The sequence below is a fragment of the Cottoperca gobio genome, chromosome 18 (genome assembly GCF_900634415.1).
Source record: "Cottoperca gobio chromosome 18, fCotGob3.1, whole genome shotgun sequence".
NCBI classification, from domain to species: Eukaryota; Metazoa; Chordata; class Actinopteri; order Perciformes; family Bovichtidae; genus Cottoperca; species Cottoperca gobio.
In genome coordinates, this window is record NC_041372.1 from 7,920,583 (window position 1) to 7,948,084 (window position 27,502).

The 27,502-nt window shown below is 38.3% G+C and overlaps 1 protein-coding gene across 1 annotated transcript; it reads left to right on the forward strand.

Moving 5' to 3' along the window:
* Positions 1–685: 685 nt before the first annotated feature.
* On the forward strand, positions 686–27,394 carry LOC115023509 (PC-esterase domain-containing protein 1A-like). Its single transcript, XM_029454538.1, has 10 exons — positions 686–804; positions 1,394–1,494; positions 1,848–1,927; positions 4,994–5,226; positions 11,193–11,343; positions 15,416–15,668; positions 18,760–18,840; positions 24,214–24,342; positions 24,447–24,545; positions 25,987–27,394. Exons 2-10 carry the CDS (start codon positions 1,419–1,421, stop codon positions 26,121–26,123), a joined length of 1,239 nt encoding a protein of 412 aa, XP_029310398.1. The 5' UTR covers positions 686–804; positions 1,394–1,418; the 3' UTR covers positions 26,124–27,394.
* The last annotated feature ends 108 nt before the right edge of the window (positions 27,395–27,502 follow it).

The window sequence follows — 27,502 nt, forward strand, 5'->3', positions numbered from 1 at the left end:
CTACAGAGTGGTATCAAAGCTCTCTTTATACATCCATGGTATCAATCTTCTCATCTAACTCTTGGTAAATGTTGGGTTTAGAAGCCCAGAGGGCGCTGTGATTGCCTTTAAAATGAATCCAGTAAACTGCTATATGATCAAGATAATTATTTATTTAAAGTGATAATGACAGCATTTCAATAATACTCTCAGCCGAGGGCACTTTCTTTGGTAGAAATACATGTTGTGCAATAATACATATTGATTGAGGTGGAAAAGTACATGTGATAATCATCAAGTGTGAATCAATACAATCAGGAGTTTATTTACTTCACAGTAAAAAAGCAAATAAACATATTTCCCAACATGTTGAAATATTTCTTCAATTGGGAAATTGACAAAATGTAGGCCGGCAAAAAAAACTATTTACCACAGTTTTGCTCATTTCAGACATTTGAATAAACATAGACATTTATGTCTCAGTGGGAAACACAGCTCTAAATAATACAATTAATTAGTTTAGTTTCACATTATGATGGATCATGAATATGATATTAGTCTGAATAATTACTTATAAAATAAAATAAAGAGGCAATTCAAGATTAATATCCGACTAATAGGCTAGACTCAACGAAAATATTTTTTTATTGGTGTTTAATGTTTGATATAATTATTCAGTCCAAGGGGGACCTCAGTACAGTACTGACCTAACTGTGGTGATGCTAATTGTATCATGTGTGCAGTCTACTCCTTTTTAGCACGAGACGGCGCGAGCCGCAGGTACAGGATCAGAGGGTAGTGTCCCCCACCCCTTCCGTTAGTACGGTAAGATCAAATGTATATTACTCCTTGACCTAAATTACCTGAATAGATATAGGCCAACAGGCTACATATCCTCAACACTTTTGGTAGATTAATAACAGCCACTTAGTTCTTCAATTCGGCGTATATCTATGCAATTATTTAACCGTTGGCATCCCCACACACGTTCAATGTGTATTCTTTAATTTACATATTTTTGAAAGGAGTTTGGTGGAATAGTGAAAGTTGATGTTTGTTTGGTGAAAGTGATTATTTAATCACAAGTAACTTTGTAGAGGTTTCTGTTAACGCCATACTTACTTCCAATCTGTTGTCTCTTTTAATTGACATATTTTTGAACGGAGATTTGGTTCTGTGTTGTCACGTAGCCTACATAAACTCATCGCTAGCTAACTTAGCTAGCTGGTGGATATTTCCGTGTCTCTTTAGATACACATAATTTTCTAAGGAGTTTGGAGCTAATTGTAGCCAGACATTCAAGTAGCCATAAAAACTCAGTGAAACCACCTCATGTGACAGTGATAATTTATAATTAAATTATATTAAATCTGTTATAACTTCCCTCTATTCCCTTTTTACCCCCACACATTAGTCATATAAACGGATGCAGTGCAGCCATGAGGACATTTGTAATGCAGAGTCAAGCCAGACAGCTTCTACACAACAAGTTTGTGTTGGTTCTTGGTGGCTCAGGTGAGAGACAAGAACAAGACAGTTGTCATGTGTATTTGTATTTGTAAGGATTTGAGAATGTACATGTTGTCACTTTACTCTTAATATCAATAGAGAGACGGTGCCAGGTTATATTAAACACTTCAACACTCTGTTTAGTTTTTACCAGACATGTTCATAATTTACCAGACACATAATCTTTAGAAGAATTGTATAAGAATACTGCTTCACATCTTCGCCGCTATCCTCACCCTTGAAATTCCCCACCATTTATTTTTTGAATCTTAAAGGTCAATTTCAATTCTTTGAAATCTTTGAGGCTTTTCAGCTACTTTATGTGAGTAAAGCCTGTTTCATTTGTCTTTTGATTTCAGTGCAGCGCTCCATGTACAAAGACCTGGTTCTGCTGCTCCAGAGGGATAAGTACTTGTCTCTGCCTCAGCTCAAGTCCAAAGTAAATCTTTCCACAAGCTTTTCAATTTTACTGACAAAGAAACAAAAACTGTCAGAACATGCAAATAAAATGAAAGATAAGCTCTCCTCATAGTGGGGATCATCATAAGGCAAATGGTTATCAATATGACTGAAAACATATTGTTAATACTTGCTTTTTACCTTTTTAAATAGACCACAAGTTCTTTATAAAACAGTAGTTTTATATCCCCTATTGCAGTGGTTCCAACCTCCAAGTGGTCACACGATTATATTTTAGGAGTCAAAAGGAAAAAAATATGTTCCTTTGCACAAAATGTGATTATTTTCCTGTGAAATACTAAATAGTTTTACTTCTTTAGGGGCCATACAGTATTCACAAAATGTCTTCAGAGTAAAAGTAGCTCTTAACTTGGGGAACATTTTTACATTTAAATAAGGAGAGTTGTCAGTACCAGGTGTGTTTTTACTGTTTAGACGGCAAGATAAAGACAAAAACAATATTGCAGTATTAATATGCAGATCATGTTCGATGAAAATATTGGATAATTCTATTAAATCAATGTTATACTGTTTAATGTATAAAATATGTGACACAGTTTTATATGAATTCTTTTTAATGAATATTGTTTTTTGAGCATTCTGTCAATCAAATATTAAATTGAATATTTATTTGACATTGACTGACACAGACCTGGTCACTGTGGATGACATGAAGGTGAAGGTTTAGTTTAGTTGCATACTTATTAAGATAAAAAATGAATACAATATAATAAAAACAGTATTTCAGTGCAGAGAGGAAGGAAGCCTGAAATGCTTATTTAGAGTCCTCCCTTATTCAAACAAATATAAATGATATTACTCCTCAAAGGCGAAACAAAACAAAGGCCACATAGCACAAAGAAAGTCTGTATACACAAAGCTGACAAGCAACAGTAGTAAATAATAAATAAAAATAAAAAACAAACCTAGAATGAATAGATATGTACAACCAACAGGATTCATATTACCATAAGGTTCAAAATTAAATAAATATATACATGATTTTACTGTGTTCTATAAGCTGGCAAAGAAGAAGAAGAATTAATTACATTACATTTAGCTGAGGTTTTTGTCCAAAGCGACTTACAATAAGTGCAAACAATCATGTGGATAAAACTCCGAACAGCAAAAATCTTGCAAGTATATTAGCTTCAAATAGGTCGACCCATTTCAAGTGCAATTGCTTCAAATAAACCAAACCTATTTGAGTGCTATATATAGAATAACAAATAAATAAAATGTATATGTATACATTTTATTATTGACCAAGGTGCAGTCAAAACAGACAGCTTTTCAGTCAGAAGATGTGAGATGTGAAGACTGCCTACCTGATATTAATAGGGTTCTTGTTCCACCAAATTGGAGCCAGGATAGCAAACAGGCAGGTTTTTGTTAAGGGTTATCTGGGTCTCACTCACAGTGACGGAATAGCGAGCCGATTGGATGATGCAGAGAAGAGTGATCTGGGGTGTATGGCTTAAACATGGCCTGGATGTAGGAAGGGCCTTATCCATTCAAAGTACGGTAGGCCAGCACCAGTGTCTTTTAGCAGATTAGGTTAAAGACCAGTCGGGCTGCTTCATTCTGGTTGAGCTATAGAGGTCGGATGGCACATGTAGGTAGTCCAGACAGTAGGGAGTTGCAGTAGTCAAGGCGTGAGATGACAAGAACCGAAGTGACAATGTTGATATTAAGGCCTTAGATGGGAGAGCCCTTCCCTGGAAGGAAAAGCAGTGTAGTCAAGGTTGAGCTTCAAGTGGTGTGCAGACGTCCACTGAGAGATGTTAGCCAGACAAGCAGATATTCACTTTCAGTGTCCTATTCAGTGAATTCCATAACTGTAGGCCTTTAAATTTGATTGAAATTTTTGATTAAAAAAATGTATGTCTTGATGTCAGCAATAAGGTTAATGGAAACCATTTTTAATAATAGAATAAATCAGGAGCTGTATCTGGGAGATCTTGCCTGCAATTCATGTATTTGAACATAAACAAGCATGTTTGAAAAACATTTACCTTATCTATAGACGGCAATAAATATTTTCTAAACAGAGGTGCAGATGGATATTGTCTATTGGAATATGAAATAATTATCAAAAACATTCTTCTGAATGACAGGTTATTTGGTAAGAGATGATGGATATGTACCAGCCCAAACAATATTGCAGTCGTCGAGCTAAGGAAAAATTAGACTATAATAAGGAGTTAAATGAGAAGGAGGACATGAGAAGATTTTTACATGCCAAGTCATTAATGTCTATAAAAAATATATATATTTGAGAATAGAACCCTGCGGTACCCTAAAATGTATTTTTATCTTCTTAGATATGCAACCACTACTTAATACAAATTGTTCTCTATCATTTAAATAACCAATAAGCCACTTAAGAGCAACATCCTGCAAAATACTATATTTATTAAAGCAGAATTGGATGACTTTCTCCCAAAGTGTTTCCAAGTGGTATAATTGTTGGTGCCACTTTAGGACTTCTTTCTGTTTTCCTCAGAGCTACCAACAACTAGGGACACATTGTATTTGTTTCCAAATAAACTGCAACAGGGATGTTGATATTTTCTGACAACATTTGTTCTGTAGCTATTTTTTTGAGTTTCCTCTCAGAGAATCTCTACGGCTGAAAAATGAGGTAATATACATGTAGACATTAGACAATAATTGCCGAAATGAGTGGGATCACCTGATTTATAGAGTGGTATAACTTCGGCAATTTTAAATTGATGTAACACCAGACTGAAAAGATAAGCTAACTATTAGAGGATTGAAAATATAATCAATTATTCCTTAATGAAACTGCTTCTACTACTATCATATCCTTCAGCTAAATGTTTTTAATTCATAATTAGGCCATGCACTTTTTAAACACGATGTAATCCTGAACAATGGTTTTATTTTAAGACGCTACAAGGAAAAGGTTGCAATTGGCAACCACTGAACTATTGTCACACAAACTATGATATGCGATTGTGTTATTGAAGAAGAAACACAGCCTGTGGCATTGACATTTAATGTTTCCCCTTCTGTGGTCCAGGGGGAGTTTTCCTTTGAGCGGGATAGCCTTGTGGAAGGAGGTCGAGGAGGTCCCATGACTAATGGCACGGGGTACAGAGAGGTTCGACAGTACCGCTCCGACCACCACCTGCTGCGTTTCTACTTCCTGACACGGATCTACTCGCCGTACATGGAGAGCATCCTGGAGGACTTGAGGAAAGGACTCAAACCTGATGTCATTGTCGTCAGTTCCTGTGTATGGGACATCACCAGGTAACAAAACTTCTTCATACACTTTGTATTCTATTGATAAACTCTTTGGTCGGTAACTAAAGAACTTCATTCAGGTGATAAGAGGTGGTTATACGTATATGTAGGGAACACATGCAACGCCCCACCAGTCACCAATCTTTATTCAGAAAGCTTAATAAATTATCATTAAATATTTGAAATGAGAATATTTATTATTTTTTACTTTTTAAACATTTTAATATGAAGATATACAGTACGAAATTAACAGCAAAAATAATCCAGTGTTTCCCCTACCAGCGCCCCGCCAACGGAGCCCAGCGCCCTGCCTGAAATTCAAGGTGTTTTTTTTTTCTCTAATTATAAAAACTCACTTTTCACATTGACAGGTGCTCTTTTATTGACTAAACTAAACGCTTATGCTATTGATCTAATTTATGGGCACGTTTCAGTTTGTACTGTCTACTTTGCGCATTCACATTCTCTCCTTTTTGTGAAGGGCGGGGCTTCGCAGCTGACACACGCACACACGTGCGCACGTATAGGTGCCACACCCGTGCGCATGTATAGGTGCGCACACACCTACAGAGCGGAAGAAAGGAGAGGGGATAACTAAATAGAAACCGCGCCGCGCACGCAATCTCCCCGCACCACACACGCGCACGCAATCTCCCCCCCCGTCGCACGGTGAGCACCCCTCCAAAGCAGTAAACCTAGGGGAAACACTGTAATCTATTTAGTATTTTCTTTTTTCGCCCTTCATAGGGAGTAGGTCCTTTTCACAGAGCGCTTAGATTGGACAAACCAAAGTCTGGCTCTTGAGAGGGCCTTTTGCGTTTAACGTTGTGTAAAGGCCACCCCATATTTGCATTGCTGTAACTATCAGAGAAGCAGTTTGCCTTTTAAGCAGAAGAACAGAACATGCCAACCAGGTCAAGGCAGTATTTTATTAATGTTCATGAAAAACTGTAAATGAATTTGACATTTATGTAGATTTCTTTTCAAGTACAAGGTTTGTTTTGTTTCTATAGGATCTTTCTGCTTGGTGACAAGAGACTAAGTTAGATTAAGTAGCCAAGCTGTGCTGTTGGATGGAGTCTTTGCTTTTCTGATCCAATACTTGAGGTTTTCACATTAAAGCATATATACATTTCTTTCAATTTCTTGCTTCTGTTCAACATTAAATAAAACATAAAAGCTAATGTGTTAATTTACACAGTTCAACACCATAGTTGTTTAAAATCAAATCAAATCTTACAAAATATATTGCTTTCAATTACAGTTCATCGGGGCTTTTTTGAAGTGTAGTTGAACATAAATATAACATAAAAGCCTTTACGCCTTTGCTTTGATTTCACAACCAGCGGCATTCAAGACATTGTTTTCATCTTCACAGTTCACAACCAGAGGCAGAACAATTCATGCTCTTATTTTTCATTTGATCAAACCTCTTCATGCACTCTTCATGTTGTCTAAGGCCTCCTGGTCTGGTCTACTGCGTGCTTCTTCTTTAGTCTTGTTGCGCAGGGATGTCTTAACCTAAAAATGAAAAGTTCATGCATTAAGAAACTTGGATTAAGAAACAAAAGTATTCTTTAAAACCAATAGACTGTGGTAGTGGTGGAACAGTTAATGTAACTGATATATCGTATCCTCAGATCAGGACTTCTCAGTTTGTAAGAGTCGCACTCAGGCACCAGGTCAGACTCCCTCATTCTTGGGAAGTGATCTGCCAGTGTCCTAATCCTAGCATCCCCATCATACTCTGCAGAGTTGGTCAGAATCTTTCTGGAAGAGAACACACTGAAGACAGACAAACTGCTGCTGTTTGGGAAGCGGCTCTCAATGTCCTTAGTTAGTGCAGTCTCCATCGGCTCCATCAGCTGTAGAAGATTCAAACTCATTTCAATGAAACAGTTCTGGAGTCCACATTACCTACTCAAAAACATTCATACTTACAGTAATACATATAAACATTTAAATAATTACATATTATTATTTATTATACAGATATACTATAATACTATAATACGTCTTTTTTTTAAATATGCATGGATTTCATCTTGCAGAGGCTTCAGACCAGCATCTGGTTGAAGTCATGCCTGCTAGCGGTCAGAGATGTGTTTTGTACTGTGACCTAAGGTCAAACATGACAATTTAGGCAAGAATATAATTAGATTAACAAGAAAACTATGGACTGTGATATAGAATTTACACATCCTGAGAATAGTGTTTTTCTTTTTTTTGGAAAACCGAAAACTGCCAGTGGATCTTCACAAGTTGCATGGGGCACAGGACAGTGGGAAAGAACTGATCCTTTACAAAAGGAATAAAGTCCTTGAGCTGTTGGCTAAATTCTGGGCTTGAAACGAGATGTTTGCAATGAGAGCAGGCAGAATCCGGTGCATCACATCTGTTGCATCCTTAAATGACTCCCACCTGGTAGTGTTTCTTCTCTGCAAAATTCATTGATGAAATAAATCCCCAAAAAACAGAAGTAATTCTGGGAATAATCTAGCACTGAATACTGCTAACCTGCTGTTTTGATTCGAGGGAGTTCAAAAAGCCTCTCCATTTCCTTAAGACTGGGGGTCCCATTGCTGGAGTCCTGGTAAAACTCAAAGTATGTTCCAACAGTCCTGGCATATTTTGATGAAGTATGGTATGGTGGACACGGCCAGATTGAGGCAATGTACCACATCAGTCCTGAAATGTCTTTCCAACTGTTTTTCTCCCTAAATGAATAGAAAATGATCACTATAACAATCTCACTACACTACAGTAGAGTTCATTTAGATGATGCTTTTGTCCAAAGCAGTTTACAATAAGTATGACAGTATGGTGTCATACAGTGTTGCAGCATCACCTGCAGACACTTCACCCAAATGCAGCACTTTGGTTTTTACTGCAGTGCTTCCCACTTTGTCAGGTTCCAAAAAACTATATAAAAGAAAAACAATCTATATTCAGTCCAAGTAATTTTAATCGGAATATACACATTTTATTTATTGTAAAAAGTAATCTCACCCCAAAGACCCAGTTGCTTGGTTACGGATGTCAGTGGTCTCATCAACCATTAATCCCCTCACCAGCTGGTCGAACATTACATCTTCCCAGATTTATAAAAAGTTGCGCTAATGCACTCGTAATGTTCTTCTTGTGGTTGTGCTCTACTTTCAGACCAGAAATGTACCGCATCTCTTCAGTAACATTTTTTAAAGATTTCTTTTGGCTATTTGCCTTTTTATTAATAGTACAGAATATAGATAGGGAATATAGAGAAGGGACGACATGCAGCAAAGGGCCTCAGGTTGGATTAGAACCCAGGCCACTGTGGTAAGGACTCTCTATACCAGGTGAGCTACTAGGGCACCCATGAATTATTACTTTTCAACAGCCTGTGATAATCAGATGATGGTTGCACTGTCTCACCTGCTCTCATGATTCTCCTCTCAAAATCACCTTGTAGAGTAATCGCTGATTCTAGAAGCCATATCTGCAAAGCTGAAAACATGTTGGGATGTAATGCCGTAATTGCAGTTACAAATGACAAAAATCCACAGAGTGCAACGCTTGTTGGAAAATAGCGTTTTCCATGAAGTCACCCGCCAGTTTTGTCGAGAGCTGGAGGAGGCTCGGAATTTGACGAGGAGTCCGTCCAAATAAATCTATGCAGGAAAAACCCTGAATGATCTGGTCCAAGTTATATTGCCAGCTGAGGTCCTACGTTAGCCGCTGTTTAATTAATTCAATTCAACTGGTAAGTCATTTTTGCAAAATGAGTTTGAATATGCAGTAGGCAAAGCAGTATTTAATTGCATTTTTTGCTCCAGGCAAACTATTAAAACTTGTCTGACTGCTTCAGCCTTCAACACTCATTTCTGCAGACTAAACAGATCTCCTGTACAGTGTGTGCATTGAAAATGACAGTTATCTCTTGAGAGGTATGTTTCGCTCGCTGGAACGCCTGTCTGCCACTGCACATCCTGGTCCTCCTCTTTATTTGTTTGGTGTGAATTTCATTAAAGTTGAGTGAGTGTGTAATTAATTATGTACAGAATATATGTACACTGAATGGAATCGCTCAAGCAGCTGCCACCTCTTTTTCCTAAGAGGAGGAAATCTAGAACTACAGTACATTACAGACAGTATTCAGACCCTTTCACTTTTTCACATTTTGTTATGTTGCAGCCAAGGTCTGAAATTGTATTTTTCCTCACCTGCCACTGTGACAGGTCATTGAACATTTTTACCGGCCACTCATTTTCTTTGACTGCCGCTTCTGAAATCTATGTAGAGTGCTTTAGAATCGTAAACATTGAGTCAGTGGTACCGGTAAAAATATGGAGTATATCCTGTATTCTTAATCCCAGACTAAATGGTTCTTTCTGAATGCATTGTATATGTTAAGCACCAGAGCAGAATGTGCACATATGTATAATGATAAACTGAAACTGAGTGAAGCCTGAATGAACGGAGGCCTTGTTGTTGTAATTAAGATGAGAACAATTATGTATATTTGTTCAACCTTGTAAACTCTCTATTCTAGAGTACCGACCTGATTGGCCAGTTTGAACTGAGAAGGCGGGCTCTATGGCTATATATATGTGACTAGATTGAGAGTGAAGGGGGTTGTTATTCTTTGATTGTTTGGAAAGCGCAGCACCAGTACGGTTTTTGAGCAGAAAGAACGTTTTGTTTCTTTGATTCATGTAGTTTTTTTTTTTTTTTTGGATGGCTGAAAAATAAAACTCTTTTTTCAAGCGAACCTCTCTGCCAGCGTAATGCTTTCTTTTCGCTACGTTTGATCACGCTACCTGCACCTCTCCTTGCCAGTTTCTGACTTTTAAATGGTTTCAAATTCCAAGTTTTAATTATAATGAAAGTATAATATATCCCGGTTTAGTAGATAAAAAACAAACTGGGTGAAAATATGAAATGAATATGGATGCCCCACATCAGGCAGGGCTTACACTGCCTAAAGATCAGGGTTTGTGTACAAGAGTCACATGCTGTTAAATTGAGAGAGCTTTTGTATATCTTTGATTTGGTCACCTAATTATATATTTTTTCTTCAAAAGTCAAAATCTTAGGCTGTAATCAATATTTTTATAATTTATAAAATGACGATAAGAAAAGGGTGAAACTTACCAATGCGTAGCAACACCTGGATTCTCCTCCGATCCCCCTCATTTCGCTGTAGTGTTACACTTTGTTCCATTTGAAACCCTGGCTGTCTCACTCTGTACTGGTGCGAAACACCATATAGACATGTTAACAAGGTTAACAACTATATTTTCATTGGAGGGGATCTTGTCACGTATACAGTCGTACTCCCTAACACCTGGAAACAGAAAAGGTTAACCTTCAAAATGTCTACTTATGTGTATGACGAAATACATGCAAATGTTCCACTGAGTACATATCTTGGTAACAATAATCAAATATTATAAAATAACTTCATTTATAGGATGCATATAATGTAACATTATGTCATGTGTTTATGTTAAAGATACATAAAAAACAAATACTGGTTGAGATAATGTTGTGTGTTTTTCTTCAGCCTAACAATCCTGTCAAATGTAGTTTGTGGTCATGCTTGTTCTGTTAATGGTCAGTAATAATTATGATGTGGTCAAGAGTCTTTGGATCTGTGGCACACTGAACACCATTGGTCATGTGGCACTTTTATAAATATGAAGAATGTCTAACCTATCATTTCTTACATATTCCATTTCTTGTAGGATGACATTATAAAAAAAAAAAACTACAGAACAATATAAAAGTCAATGCATCAACAACTCAATTACAAGTCAGCTAAATGCAAAGCACCCCATGTGTCAAAAGCATGGCTCATAATATTTATACAATAAATGATATACAATATTTACATTATACAAGCAACAGACATTTCTAGTAATGCCAACACTCGGAACGGCAGCTTCATTTTCACTTATTTGGTTTTCAATTTCTTTCTTTTTTTATGCCAGGTATGGGCTTCACGGTCTTGAACAGTACAAAAAGAACCTGCACAAGTTCTTTGACCAGATTAAAACCATCGCTTGCCGCGACTGTCTCATCTTGTGGACTCTGGCCATGCCGCTTGCTAAGAAGATCAAGGGTGGATTCTTGGTGTCTGAAGTGAGTATCTCTCAGCTGTCGGTTTTCATTCCAACTAATCACTACACCAGCTGATTTCACTTATCCGCACCTTCATCCAGAGAGCAGGGAAATACGTAGCTTCATATTGGTATTGTGGAATAAGAAGAGATGCAGAGATAAAGCATAAGAAGAGATTGGCTTCTCAAAAGATTCCCATCTTTCTGTCAAATTCTCACATTGTCTTGAACCTTTGATCTCGATCTGAGATCACTGCATCTTTCTCACAACTGGGATTTGAGGTGTAAACTTTCTTATCTGTCAATATCCCACTGGCCTTGACTGAATCAATGATGTTATGGCTGCTGATTGACAGGTGTAAACCTTTTCATAAAATGTCTTATTTTCTATGCTGACCACATACATACGAAATAAAACATGTTTCTCCTCTATGTTTCCTGCTCCTCAGGAAACCAAAGGGAGTCTGATGAAACACCAGCAGCCAGGTTTATATCCATATGTAGTGCAAACTTTAACAGTCTGCAAAAGAAAATATAAATTTATGTGTGTTCCCATCTACGTATGTAAATATTTGCTGTTGGCCCATCAAGAGAAACAGCTGACTCAGTCTTCTATTGTCACAACAATGAAGGAAACCTTGTGTCTTTCCAACAATTACAGCAGACCCATGGTCTACCGTAAGCACATTTCTATGAAACCTCCAGATTAGGAATTTTATTAGTCAAATACCACACTCTGATCATATGCCGGAAACATAACGTACCAGACAGCATTCTTTGTTATGTAACCAGCACTAAAGGGTCGGTCTCTTTCTTGTATGATACTTTACAGCAGGGGTGGGGAACCTATGGCCCGCGAGACCATTTGATCCGGCCCTCGAGGTAATTCATAAACACACGCAAGAAAATCCACAAAAATAAATAAACAAATAATCTAGACAGCAATAGACGGGCGATTGACTGTTTTTCCTGGCCAAGGTCAGGGTTCTTGAACACAACACGAGCTGAACGTGTCATCACGTGGTCACGTCATGTCAAAAAACTTCAATTTTAAACGAGGCGGTCATTGACATCAGCGAGCGCAGCATGGTGAGTGTAAAACAGAGAAAGATGGATGCGGAATGTCACACTTTCCAGGAGAAATGGACGAACAATTATTTATTTGTGGAAGTAAAAGGCCAGTGTGCCTAGTTTGTGCGGACGCACTTGCGGTGATGAAAAATAATCTCGAGCGTCAATAGCCTACAGCACGAAACATGACAAACTGCACGAGCTGAAAGGACGAGTGCGTTTGTGTAAAGTTAACGCTCTTTGGCGGAGTTTGTCCCAACAAGCAGCTCTCTGCAGAGCGGAACATACAAACATGGAGAGATAGAGAGGTAGACCACCACACCAACAACAGACTATTCCACCACAGCTGTGCAATTATCACTGCCATTTACAATACTCACTTTATTTTCTATCAACCACTTGGTACTTATATTATTTTTATTCTATCTAATTATTGTGTACTGCCTTTTTACTTCATATGTTCTTTTGCTGTGACAAGATACATTTCCCCGTTGTGGGACTAATAAAGGATTTAAAAGGTTTTATTTTTCTGATAAAACAGAAAAATACATGGATAGAAATGTTGCTTTTTTGCACAGCATAAAAGAAAAGTGAAATGAATGGGCTGCATCTTAAAAGAAATCGCAGAGGTTATCAGTTCAATAATTAGTACGGCCTTCGAAGGATGTTGTAAAAAATAAAATGGCCCTTGATAGGAAAAAGGTTCCCCCCCCCCTGCTGTACAGACTCATGTAGTGGTATCCAACGACAAACTGAAAAACAATCGTAAAACAAAAGCGGTACTGAAATCTCTGCTGAAGTACGGGAGGTTATTCTTGATATTATTCAACATAGTTCTATAAATGCCAGACGTGCCTTAGTACAATTTAAAGGACTTTGCAGACCCCATTATTCAAAATCCATGCTTCATGTTATATACCTCTACACCTCTCCCTTATGTGACAAGAGTCTGAAACAGTTACCCATCAGTTCTGGTCCTGCCCAAAGTTAAATCCCTTTTGGACTCATATCTTGACTTGATATATATATATCCAAGTTATAACACAAATTATTGCTCCATATCCTTTACTTGCCATCTTTGTGGTAGTTAATCCATCCATTAATAAATATGAGAGGCAAGCCATTTCCCTCTGTACGCTGTTGACAAAACGCCTTATCCTACAGCAGTGGAACTCAGAGGCTACAGTCCCCCCTGGTGGCTCAGGGCTCTGGGGAATGTGCTTCATATGGAGAGACTTCACTACAAGCTAACTAACAGACATTAACATCTTCCTGAAAATGTGGCAACACCGATTCATTAATGGATCTACCCGTGATAAGACTCAAACTTATGCCCATGCACTTGAAAATATAACAAACAAGATTTTATGATTTATTCCAATTGAATTGAAACATATTATACACCATGTTGCGTGTCAACATTTCTCTCATGGTGTCTTTGTTTATATATTTATTTTTTCTATTTCACATTATTTATTTTTTCATATCATCACCTTCTTAATGGCCTATGTCACATTTAAAAAATGTTCAGGAAACTAGAAAAAACTGAACCAAATATGGACTGTATGATATTTATTAATTATTTCACACATAAAGGTTATGACAATATATGACTATTGACATACAAATAACACTGTCTGTCAATTATGTAACATAAAAGGATTAAATTACTTAGGCCAACATGTTTCATGGACTGAAGGTCCTGGACCTTCCTCTCCTTGTAATACAAGCAGCTGGCTTGGGGTTTTTGGACACATCAGCACGGCTTGCAAGTCCATTGTCCAAACGGACTTCTCATTGTTCGCAGAATCCTTGTTGCGGGATTTCTCTTGCCTCGCTTCATCTTTCTGGATCACATGTGCATCATATTCGGCCTTACTGATATTCCCATGCTTGAATGAAATACAAACGTCACACTGATCTTTTCGTGGAATGAATACAGAATACTTTCCTTCATGGAACACGTGTGTGAAACGTTGTGTCCCAGCGGCCCTCACTCCAGCAGCTGCAGCTGCTTGTTGATATTCCCAATGTTGAAGAAAGGAGACAATAAGTGTCGATGAAATATAGTTTGAAGAGACAAAATATTAAGAATTGAAGCCAACAAATGCAAAAAATATTTTTCCTAGTAGCTAATTACTTTTTATAATTCTGCAGTAATTGTAAAGTATTGTTACTTTTTGAAAGATTAGATTAGTTTTTAGATTAGTCTGTGTTGTCCCAGAGGGAAATGTGTTCGTGCTTCATGGAGCTACAGCAGCTGCTGTGTGTCTGTAACCCACTGGGAGGCTTCATAATTAAACTATAACTTGTGAAAGTAAAACACTAAATAACTACACAACATTTATAGCCTAGCCTATATTACAGTAAACATTATCACTTACCAATAGGGGACGAGCCCTGAACCATGGAAATAACTTCATTTATCTGGTAGTTTTTCTTTCTTCTTGAAGCAGCTGCCATCTTGTAATGCTGGTGACATTGCCTAAGTCACAGAAAATGTGACTTGGGCAATAAAAAAATGACCGAAGTCACACTCTTGAGATTATACTAACAGGGTAGGAACAGCATTATCTTTTCAGTAAGGATCTAGGCAATTTTACGAGAGGTGGCCAGCATCATGAAGGCCGTTAGTTTAAGAAGGTGACGATTTGCATTTGTTGTATTTTTTGTTCCTATTGATGTTATGAATACTATTAATTAATGTTATGTTTACATCCGTTCTTGACCAAAGACAGAAGGTTGTAAAGACTTCATTTGAATTATTTTACAAGACTTTCTCCTACTGCCTTCTGTGTTGAACTTGTACCTTATGGACCTCCAAAGGTAAGGGTGGGAGGGCATGGATGGGATGGGTGTTGGAGTGGTCTCAATAGTACATGTCATAAGCAGAGACAATAAGTGATTATGTTGAATTATTGACCAGAATTTCTACCAAACACGGTGTTTAGAACAGCAAATGTAAAATTATTCATGAACCGGTGTAGGTTGAATCACCTGCTACTATCATTAAATTGCCACAGGTGAGCTGCTTGGCTCCCATGCTGTGTTTTGACATCATTGAGGCCAACTTCTACAGCAGTCATCTGGCGGAGGCCTACGGCTTGGACGTCCTCGACCTGCACTTCCACTTCCGTTTCAGTCTGCAGCACCGCATGCCAGACGGTATCCACTGGGACGCACTGGCCCATCGACGCATCAGCAGCCTAATGCTGCGGCACGCCGCTGAGGCCTGGGGAGTAGACCTGATGACCCCCCCCTCTCCTCCAGGACAAGGTTAGTGCACATTCAGCTGTTAGACTGATATACTGAGTGCTGACATGGTATTGTTCTTTGATTTAATGAACATGGTTCAGTCCAGTGACTGCTTCACCTCTGTTATGTCATAGTTTATTAACTCCATATTTACTGTGCTGTAAAACTGATCAATACTACAGTGGTCGTCTATACGTAGACCTTTCCTGGAACTTATTGCATATATAAGTATATGTCACAACATGTGCATCATTCATGTACATTAATATTACTCTGGGTTTCAGTGAAAGGTTTTCATGTCTCTGGACCCAAATACAGTTTTAGATGCTTTTACACCAGAAAGATAACATGCATGTTTAAATCCAGAAATGATCATCAGCAAGGTAAGCCTTTGATAACTTGCAGTATTGAATATCTTACTGCTATCAGACGGTAAGATGTTAAGTCTCACACAGCGTTTTCAAGAACACCCCTGCTCAACCACAATATCTGCACAAGGCCACTGCTGGACTCGGGTTGGTAAAATCTCTCTTATTGTCATTCAGAGGTTAGAACTCATAGGGGCGGTTTCACAGTCAAGGCTTAAGCCTAGTCCCAGACTAAAATGCCCGTTTAAACTGTTCTAACTCTAAGCGACCTGCACAGACTCATCTTAAAATAGTCCTATATTTAGCTTGTTCTGGATTAAACTAAACTGGTTGCAAGAGAGAGGATTAGAGCTACTCTAGGACTAAATTGAATCTTAAATTAATCCTCTGCTTAAGTCCAACTGTTTGCTTGTGTGGCAGCATGGACTACTTGGAATACCTAAATGAAGATGAACATGCACAGCAGAGGCCAGCCGGACGAATACTTGTTGATAGGAGTAATCCATTAAATTACTATGATGAAATAACTTTTCCAGACCGCTTTAGAATGTACAAAGAAAATGCATTGCAAATAATATCTTTGATTGAGTCTAGCCTTTCCTCCTTGTCTCAAAGAGGAAGGCCTTTACCCATTTCGCACCAAGTTTTTCTCACTGTAAACCTTTCATGGGGAAACTGGTGATTTGTGTGGCGTCAGTGAAGCAACTGTTTGTAGAATAGTTCACAAAGTCTGCAAGACCATTTGTGAATTGAGGAGTATTTATATAAAGTTCACTGATGCTGCTGCCCAAGCCAACTATAAAGTGCAATTCTATGAATATATGGCCACTTCCATGTTCCCAGCAAGTGTCCATCAACTCCTGATGCTGAGGAGTACAGGAACCGTAAGAACTGGTTTTCCATCAATGTTGCCCTTTGGAAAGGTGCAACTCACGATTCTAGGATGTTTCATAACTCGTCTTTGTGTGCTCAGGTTCTAAGAGGACACCATAGTGGACTATTACTTGGTGACAGTGGGTGTGACCAGAGTAACTTTTTGTTCACGCCCTACTTAAATCCTACAACAGAGCTCATGTCCGCACACGAGGGATGGTCGAGCGGATGTGTGGCATATGGAAAAGTCGATTCCAGTGTTTGCGCAATACACTTTGTTTCAAGCCAGGCAGATGCTGCAAGGTGATCATTGCTACATCTGTGCTGCACAACTACCTGAAGCAGCATTGCTGTCCTGGTCCTCCAATGGAAGATCAGGACCAAGCAGATGTGCCCATGGTTGAGACAGGAAATGACCAAAGAGGACTGGCACACAGAGTTTCACGTTGCAGCAAATATGTAAATATGGAATCTATTCATAATGGGATATCTTACCTTTGATAATGTTTTTCCTTCATAAATAAATGGAGTGCAAGGCTGGTTTTAAATGTAGTTTGTGGTGAGTAAAATACGAAAAAAATGTATATATTAAATTATATCACCATGTCATCATAACTCTCTGTTCCATTTTCATATCTAATTCAACCTTTAGAATTCTCATTTTCATGTCATGCTCTTCTTGTAGGTATTTCATTTTTTGCTCATGAAATTCTCTTTCTAACTTTTCATGCATGGTCATCTTTTTCATTGTTCTCTGCTGAAAGCTGGTGGCATCATCTTCTCTCAGGGATGCTACAGCAGATGTGGATGGCACACACTCACTGTGCCCTGGCTCTTCCAGCCTGTTCAGATTCCTTTCCTCTGGGAAAAGAACACCATTAGAAACACAAAGACAACCATATGGTCCACAGTCATACTCGTATATACCAAATACCTATGTAAATGTATGTACAGTAGTATTATGTTCAGTGGTGTGCGTGCGTGTGCACCACCCAGAGGTCACTGGTGCACCACCCAGAGGTCACTGGTGCACCACCCAGAGGTCGCTGGTGCACCACCCAGAGGTCGCTGGTGCTTTATAATTCCAGTTTGTTTGTTTGTTTTTGGTGGTCCTCCACCAGTCTTAAATCCAAGCTTTTTAAAGCCAGTTTAAGGTTCTTTCACAGAGTCTATAAAGGCAGATATAATTCTACATACATTTGAGAAATATGAAATAATTATAGCGCAATAGTAAAGATATCTCACCTGAATTTGCTGTACTGTTCTTGTTGTGACATTATCACTGGCATTGAATTCACTGCAAATTGCAGCCCAACCACTCTTTTTCTTTTTCTCTGCAGCAGTAGTTTGGTTTTTACTTTCTATAGTTGGATGGTTGGACACAATTTGCTTTAGTAGCATTTTTTCATATTCACTAAAGTTTTTGGAACGTATTCTTTTTGCATCTGCCAGACTTCTGTCTCTAGATTCACATCAAAATTGGTGTTTTTGAATCCATTCCGGGTATTTATGAGCACCATTACACCAACAGCATGTGCTCATACTTAACCTAATGAGGCTTAACCCAGGTGTTCTCCTTTAGTCTGGCTTACCTTACTCCAACACTCTATAGTCTGCGACTAACTAAGCCAAATTTAAGCCACTTTTATGCAAGCTACTTAAATGTTTTAGATGAACTAGTCCACATTAAGGCCTATTCCTGGCTTAATCTAAGCTCTGTCTGTGAAACCGCCCCATAGACTAGTTTAAATCACTGAAGGATGCAGTATATTCTAAAAAGAAATCAGCCGGTGGTGACTGTTTGGATCAGTATTGATATACCGTATACATATTCATGTAAACATCTTATTCTTATGCTGTCTTTATTTCAGCACCGCTCCAGAGATGTGGCCTGCTTCAATACCAGCAGAGTCACAGACCAGACCGAGTTCAGCATGTTCCACCAAACTCAGGTAACAAACTCTCTGTCTGTGGTCTCACAGGGTGTTATTCTTTGTGAATGTTTGTAAGTGCAGTAACTACATTGTAGCTGATGTAACATAAAATAAAGCTGTACTACATGTAGAGTCCAACTTTGGTGCCCTAAAGTGGCTAAATCAACATTATTGGTTTCTACATTTAATCAACAATGCTTTAGAAGTGTTAAAGGAGTGTCTCCTGATTGAATTGTGCTCACTTACCACGCTGTAAAAATGTGTGGAAACACACTCCTACCATTAAAGTGAAGGAAAGTCTAATAAAATGTGCAACTTGAAAGAATGGAATCTGATAACTTAAGCTTGTGTAGAGTTAATGGAGAGTCGTGTAGTGCGAGGGTAGAGAGGGAGAGTATAGACTTCTGAAGTCTTTTGATATGACTTTGCTGATCAAATATACAGTATATCTTTCCATACTTATTGCACTTCAATCATCGTTTCCTCCCCAATAGATTCACATACCAAGTTGACAATTCTGTCTGATATCAGACAACAGAGGACTGAATATAACCTCCAAACAGAAGAAGTCTTAGAAACTGATATATCAGTGGAGGACTGAGTATCAGCCTATTATTGGATAGAGTGTATGTCACTCCAGTAAAATATATATAATAGAAACATTCCATTTATGGTACTACATGAAGGGGACATGGTCAGACTGGGTTTCGGGATGCAGAAGAATTCTGCTAAACCAAAGTTCTGGGAAGAGGTAAGATATGTTGTGGAGAAGGGAAGGAAGAATAATAGAGGTCTGAATGGCTGCATGGCAAAAGACTGATTGCACTCTTTTGGAAAAAGACGACAGACTCCTTCTGAGCAAGGCAGATGTTCTTCAGTCTTCCATTAACAAAGTTTACTTTTAAAATGAAAACCGGTTCTTTTCAAAAATGGTTTTGGGACCATTTATTGTTTTTGGACTTAATCAAGAGTTTTTATTATGTGATTTTAATTAATGAAATATAATTTATTGTACATGTAGTATTATTATTATTATTAATAATAATATATATATATATATATATTATTATTATTATTATTATTATTATTATTAATAATAATAATAGCAATAATAATACATTTGCAATATGAAAAGACTGATTTCTGCCACCACTATAGAGGTGATTGTTGATGAACTTAACTTTCCCACACCACCTTTATTATTCTCTCCAACACTGTTGACATACTTGCGGCTACAAACTTTCCAATTTTAAAAGATACAGCAGGTTTAGGAGATGTGCTGATGTGCATTCTAAAAGTAAAAAAGTTGAGTTATTATTAACTGTGCCACATAGAAATAAAATGGCAGACACTTAACTTTTCAACCTTTCTCTCGAACTCGTCTGTCTGTACTGCGACACACTTACTGTTGTTCTTCATTATTCTCTCCATATTAGATTTCCAGGAAAGTTTAAATGTACTTCTTGCCACACAGGCAAGGTAATCACATTTATCTATATGGCACATTTCATACCAAAAGGCAACCCAAAGTACTAAATTACACAACGATAATACAAACCAACAAATACATTTAAGTTGAAAGAAAATGAATTAAAAGCAATGTCTCTAGCTTGGATTTTAAGTAGTCAGCATTGCAGTGAAGCTAAAGGCACCTTCAACATGAATAGTTTTGAGGGAACAGGCATTAATTCAGAACCAGCCAGGTAATGTTTTCAAAGTTTTTAATGTTTCTGCTACATATGTTTTTCAAGTAGTCTATTTAAAAAAAACAAATTATACCGAGTGAGTAGCAACATCTGGTGGTTAGTAAGAACACTTCCCAGCCACTCTCTTCTAAGATAATGAATTATGTTAAAGTTATGGACTAAAGCATTTCATCATCCCTGTTTACATGGCAGTCATTATTTTCCCCAGTTAACCCAGTATGTGCTGTATTTTCTGGAATGTATTTCGACCCGTTCGTTTTGTCCACGTGTTTTGATAATGTTGCCTTAATTCCTTGTTTTTTGCATTTGCCTTCACACAGCACACCGAAGCAAAGTTGTTTTTAGAAGTAAATATTGAACGACTTGCCTCTGGCAAGCTCATCTGATTACATGTGATTTAGAGAAACACACAGGTCAATAAACTTTCACCGTGTATGTCTAGGCAAAGGAATCAAGCTATGAAGTCAAATCCACTCTCTGTAGGCGTGTAGCTATCTGGATAGACTGGTGAGCTTCAGAGGTTTGGTGATGGCCTAAAGGCTATAACCACCACTGAAGTGCCCTTGACTAGGTACATAATAACCCCCAACTGCTCCAGTGGAGCTGCTCAGTGGCGTTCACACTGTGGCTGTATTGAGCAGCTTCCAGGTATGAATTTGTGGAGCTGTGAGAGTGTGGTCAGGGAATAACTGCAACTGCTTGGTCTTTTAACTGAAACTCCCTGAATAGGTTGAAACAAGCTCAAATTTGCAATATCTGCGACTATGTACGTGCATGCATCCACGCGCATGTGCCTTCACGCAAACACAAATACTTGACCTCGATGCCAAATTTCAGCCTCCTAGGGCAAAAACCGTGGACGGCAAAGGGTGGGGAAATGTTTGTCAGCTGCCAGAGCCAGTTATAGAGCTGCTGTTGCAGCTAAAACAAAGAATGAAAATCATTTCTCAAATCCAAAGGCTGTGATGCTTGGTTGCTATCACATCTCTAAATAACGTCATAACATAAGAAACGTACCATGCCGTTCTAATCCTGTGATGCTTCAGTATCTGCCTTCACAGATTCACTTCAGTCCTGATTACTTCTCTGCTGTAGCTCTGAAAGATTTCTGCTTTTTCTAGCAGACATTTGTGTCCTGTTCTCGAGAGGCTAGAAAGGATCTGTGAATGTTGCTCTTGAAGCCCGAGGAAAGGTATAACTTATTTATAGTGACATCAACTCCAGCAATCTATTCATATCCCCCATTAGAAACTCTGATCAAACGGATATGTGGACCTAATGTTAACCTTTATCTAATGATGGATAGCCACTGCTTTAAAATAGACCCTCCTTCTAGGACAAAAAGGAGCTGAAAGCATGAAATGGAAGGAAAACAGAAAGGCAGATAAACCCCAGTGAAGTTTGGACAAGCACTGTCTCGCCGCATTACACCAGGTTTGAGCATGACAGTAAGCAGCCTGACTCTGTGAACTTCAATTTCTCCAACAAAACCCACTGAGACATGCTTTGCATACTTCTTCTTTAGTCTGAATGAGTCCGAGCTGAAGCTGGAGAGAACACTGGCAGTCTGGGAAGCTCTATAGTTATAGACCTAATGAAACAACATCTTTTCTCTCTTGCGATGTATGTCTTTGTTCTAGATTAGTAGCACAGTGACGTGGGGATCCCCCAATACACGGTCGAGGGAGTGCTAGGGTTTAGAGGACAGTTTGGGTCCCTCCAGTTTTGTCACTCCTGGTGTGCGAGTGTACAGCTTCAGTAGAGATGGGAGGCTCTTCTCTGCTCCAGCCACTCTGTGATTGATACTAATAAAAGGGCTGATTTGTTTTTGTTATAGGAATACTGGCTGGAATGTCTCCAGATGGCATTCGCCACAACAATTTTATTCCATGTGGACAGAATCTTTACATTGTTGCTCAGTGAGGCCTAAATATGGCACATTTTCATTAGTCACCAAACATTTATGATAAAAATGTAAAATATGAGGATTTTTTATCAGCAAGTCACTCGTGGAATTCAACACTGCTACCTATAAAATTCCCATAAGCCCTGTTCTGCTGTTTTCCCTCAAGCGTTTTATATTTTTCATAGCTGTACTTCAATCAGACATGTCTGCCCACTCGTCGGGGTCCATTGATTGCATCAGTACAGTAATCAGCCCTCATTCTTCATCCTTCACCTGTTGTCCAATCCACAATAGCTAATAAAAGCCTTTTGAGATTTCTGAAAGCCTTTAATCATCAGAGAAAATAATAAGCCAGGTCATGTTCTGGTTTCTCAGCTGCTGTTTGCGATTGTCCTTAAAGTCTGAACTTTAGAGGGAGAGGACTTCTTATGTGTTTAGTGTATTCTCATATTTCTCTTCTTTTCATAACTTTCACTGCTGCTTTTTTAAAGCAACATTATGTAACTATTTTGCCTTAAAATATTAGCTTCAAAATCAAATATCTTTACATATACGTAAATGGCTATAGTGACTTGTAATAGGGAGATTTGTGCATCGGTCAGTCCCCCACCTGGTGGGTGTTGGAGTTTACACCACAGTTAAATTACCTGGCTTGCTATACTTAAGTTGTTGCTCTTCACTTAATGTTTGGCTGTGTTAACACAGTTGTTGATTTACTAGTTTTTGATCATAAGTAATGTAATCATAAGAAATGCACTGTTTAAGCGACTTGTACTCTAGGAAACTATAGGGGTGGTAAATTGTAAAATATGTATGTGTGTATCCTACATTATGTTGCTTTAGTACTCTGCTTAAATTGAACCCACCTATATACGTAAAAGAATATTAAAAGCATAACATTTCTTTGCTATATCCTGTTACTATTTATTTGTGGTTTCGCCAAAGGGACAGTTAAGTTTTATCTCTTAACATTTCCTACCTTGCTCATCTAAAGGTTTCAATTGGCTCCTCCTATAATCTGTTCGTGTCAGCATTAAAGGAACAGGAAACTACAAGTTGTGAATTTCTAACTAAACAAGTGTAAGTTGTGTTAGTGGTCTTGCAATCGACCCTATACCGTATGTCATCAATTGCTGTTATGGCTTATGTGTTTTTTCTTTACTTGAACCCCCTTAAAACTTGTTTTCACATCTGAAGTACTTTTCTTTAAAATGAGATATTCATGACTAAACAATCAAATATCAAGATTAAAGTTTTTTGGGGGTAAAGATCCTTTATTATTATTTATATAGAGTTTACATTAAAATCCCTGCTTTATCAGGACAGTGTGGGTGTGGTTAATCACATTTGATTCAATTAAAACCAACAACCCCACACCTGTCACCACATTCCCATTCAAGTGCTGTTAAATCCTAATTGGTGTGAAGTACACCCTTTAGTGAGAAGAGCCCTTATTAAAACAAAAAAATACAAAACTTGTAACGAGTTTACTGTATTTTGACATTCTTGGTTTTTCTGATGACAAGCAGGTCATCAATGATTAACGGCTTTTCTTTTCCCTTTTTATTAGGTTTTGCAGAATTGTACACCTTTTTGGTATCAATACAATGCAGTTGCCATTCATAATGTGTTATTAAGGAACAAATACATGTACTTCTATAAAAAATGAGTCACCAACCCCGCTAGACCAGGAGCAATAGCACACGCACATATGAGTAGAGAGACGAGCAAGCTGACCAACCCTGACCTTGTTCTTCTGTGCTTCTTTATGTTCTGTAGATCCACTCATGCATTACTCACTGCAGCGCCACCGCTACAAACAGCAGAACTCAGCTGCTGCTGCTGGAATCGGCCAGTTTCATCCTCCTCCAGTTCGAGGATTTCCTGCTGCTGGAAACTACAGTCGGCGTACGTACAGCACAGAGTCAGCAACACTCTGCCTGCATGTCGTCAAAGATTTGTTGGCAGCATGACATTGGTGTGACTGCCTTCTCTTCCTCTGTTGCTGACAGATTATAACCCTTTGCCCCCTGCCAACCTGTGGTCGGCGCCGCAGGTTTATCTTCAGGTCAGAGCCCCTAGCTCACAGATGGACTCCATGTTCAGTGCAGGTATGAGACTTTCTCCCTGTTATAATTATAGCATCAGCTGTAGTTTTACTAAAGCACTTTAGTTATTTTATTAAGAGGAGATGGCACAGAGACCTTTGTATTATTCAGCAAGACTTTCTCCTGTTGAATAAAAACATGCATTTGCTCTGTATTGATTAACTAAACTCACTTGAATGGAACCAAAATACTTACCACCAGAGTCACTTCACTTTGTCCTCACAGCTAACGTTTACTTTGTTAGGAAAGAATAAAAAAATAAGATGGAAAAATTCCATTGTAAAATGCCTGATATTATCAAAGCTCCAAACCCAGTTTCCAAACAGACCTTCCCAAAGGAAATCAGTTTATTTCCCTGCACCCACCACTCCAATAAGCATCTCTCCAAGAAATCTGACAATATATAGATATAGATCAGGCAGAACTCCAAAAGCCTATACTTACTCAATGTTGTTATCTGGTGCTTGAACCAGGTATGTTTTACTTTGTTTTAAGTCACTATTTAGTCACTACATGTCTGAGCCAGGATCCCGTTTCCTGACTACCTCTTCAACGTCAAACTGTCCAATTAGGACAACATTTAAAAAAGAATACTGTTGATTGACACAATTTGAAATGGTTTCTCTTAGGTTTATTTATCAGTTACTTTTTGTAATCTACATAAACTACTGCTGTGATTTCCTTATTTCAAATCCAGTAGTGAAGAACACCAGGAGCAAAAGCCAGGAGTTCAGACATTAAACAACATTAAGCAAAGCACACAAGGCCAAATTGCCATAAGTTACCATACGATCAGTTACTGACGAGCAATGGAGCGTTTAAAAGGCTATATTTTACATCACTTCCAGCAAACTACACGGAGAACGATGAGGGCAGAACAGCATACCCAATCGCTTTGTAACCGACACCATGATCCATCTCTGCTCCACTCGTGTGTGTGTGTGTGTGTGTGTGTGTGTGTGTGTGTGTGTGTGTGTGTGTGTGTGTGTGTGTGTGTGTGTGTGTGTGTGTGTGTGTGTGTGTGTGTGTGTGTGTGTGTGTGTGTGTGTGTGTGTGTGGAGGCTAAGCTAAGCCCCACACTCGGTGAACACGATAGCAGATGATATAAAGGAAATTTGAGCTATTTGAATACACGGGGAAAAGTGACATGTATCCCCAAAGGTTTTTCAACACTCCGTATATGATTGGATAGAGGTAGAGTGTTTAATGCTGCAGATTATAATTAGTCATACTTTAATGCAGCTTTAAAATATAGATCTTAGATTTCGGTTGTATTGTCTTTTTTATCAAGATGCTTGTTAATGTGTCCCATGGGCAGAGATGAACACTATGTATTGTGTTATTGTTTTCTGTTTTTGGACACGTAAATAAAAAGATGCTGGTGATGACCTCTCATGAATGAAACGGTCCAGTAGGTAAAAGGTTTCTTGTCTTTTCCGACCAGATGGATGTTTCAGGTTCCGTCATCATTTCCAAGCAGACGATCACTGTATGAGGAGGAGGAGGCCTAACTTCAGGACTCACCCATACCCCCCTCACCTTCCCCAGGTGACACCCAGACACCCTCTGTATAGATGGTGAGCTGCAGACACAGAAACCCATTAGAGCAGGGATACAGGGACTCTGGATTCACTGCGTCACTGTCAGTGCTGAGAAAACTTATTGGGAAATAAAGCAGATAAGGGGAAATGAGGTTCAGTGAATTTGAAATCGCAAGATGTTTCTGGATGTTGATGAGATTAGTAGGTGATGTTGGTCGGAAGCACAGTGACTCATACAATACCTGCTTTACAATCCACTGATCAGTGTTTGTACATGTTCCCCAATCTAGTTTAGATTTTAGATGATGGAATTTCTACATGATGTTTTTGACACAAGAATGGTGATAATACAAATGTGCTCTGCTTCCTGCCTGTGCTCCCTCAGTGGAAAGAGTCAGTGCTGTAGTGTCTTACATACACTAAGCCTGTTCTTTCTCTGAATCCTATCATCTGTACGAAGGGCTTCATGTCTATTAAATCTAATCTACTGCTCTCCTCATCTAATGCCTTGATCTCTAGCCCCGTAGCAGTTTGCCACCCACTGGTACACTGTTCAGTCTGCATGCAGCACAGTCAGCATTTGATCTAGAAATGTAGACCAAATGCTTTTCACCTGATACAAGTTTTTACAAATTAGGCTTTTGAGTTTGCAATTTGATATATTTTTATAAACAGGTGAAAAGTTCAAAATGGTTGAGAAGTTGTTTTTTTCAGTTCTATACAACCCAAATTTGAATGAGGAACACACAACTGAAAACAGTCAGTGGTTATTGCTCGTTTTATATTTCTGTTATTTCTTTTCATGATTAAACATTAATGGTTATGCAGCATAGTTGGAGCACCAGGCAGCTTTCTTGCTTGCATGCCCTACAGAACTGAACGTTGGTTGTTATTTATATTTTGTACTGCACATGTACTTTTCTTTTTCTCTTCTCAATCACACTCATTTATTTCATTATATTACCCCAACATTTCCAAATATACCTCTTCTTTTGATATTTTAAACTCTGCTATAGTCAATATACCATTAGTGGAACAAGACACTCCAGGGTTCCTTTACATAGCAAATGTTTCCTAGCTTGCTGGGATACCTTTAAGCTAACTCTAAGAATATTCTCTGCATTTCTGTTCTAAACAAATTGCCATTCTAAACATGCTTTTGAGTTTCAGTTTTCCAGATTCTTTCTTCAGTGACTTTTTTTCATTTTGAAATATCTTTGAGGAAGTACACTCAATTATTGGTTTATTGTTTAAACTGTAATCTGTGAATGTCGATACGCTCCTAGAAGTAAAAACAAATACTCCTTTAAATTGTGCTTTCTGTGATACTTCTAAGCTTTTTAAGATTCTTTTTGTCTTTTTAGTACATGGGGCGCCTGCTCTACCACGTGAGCCATCTGGACGCCCCAACTCTAAGCT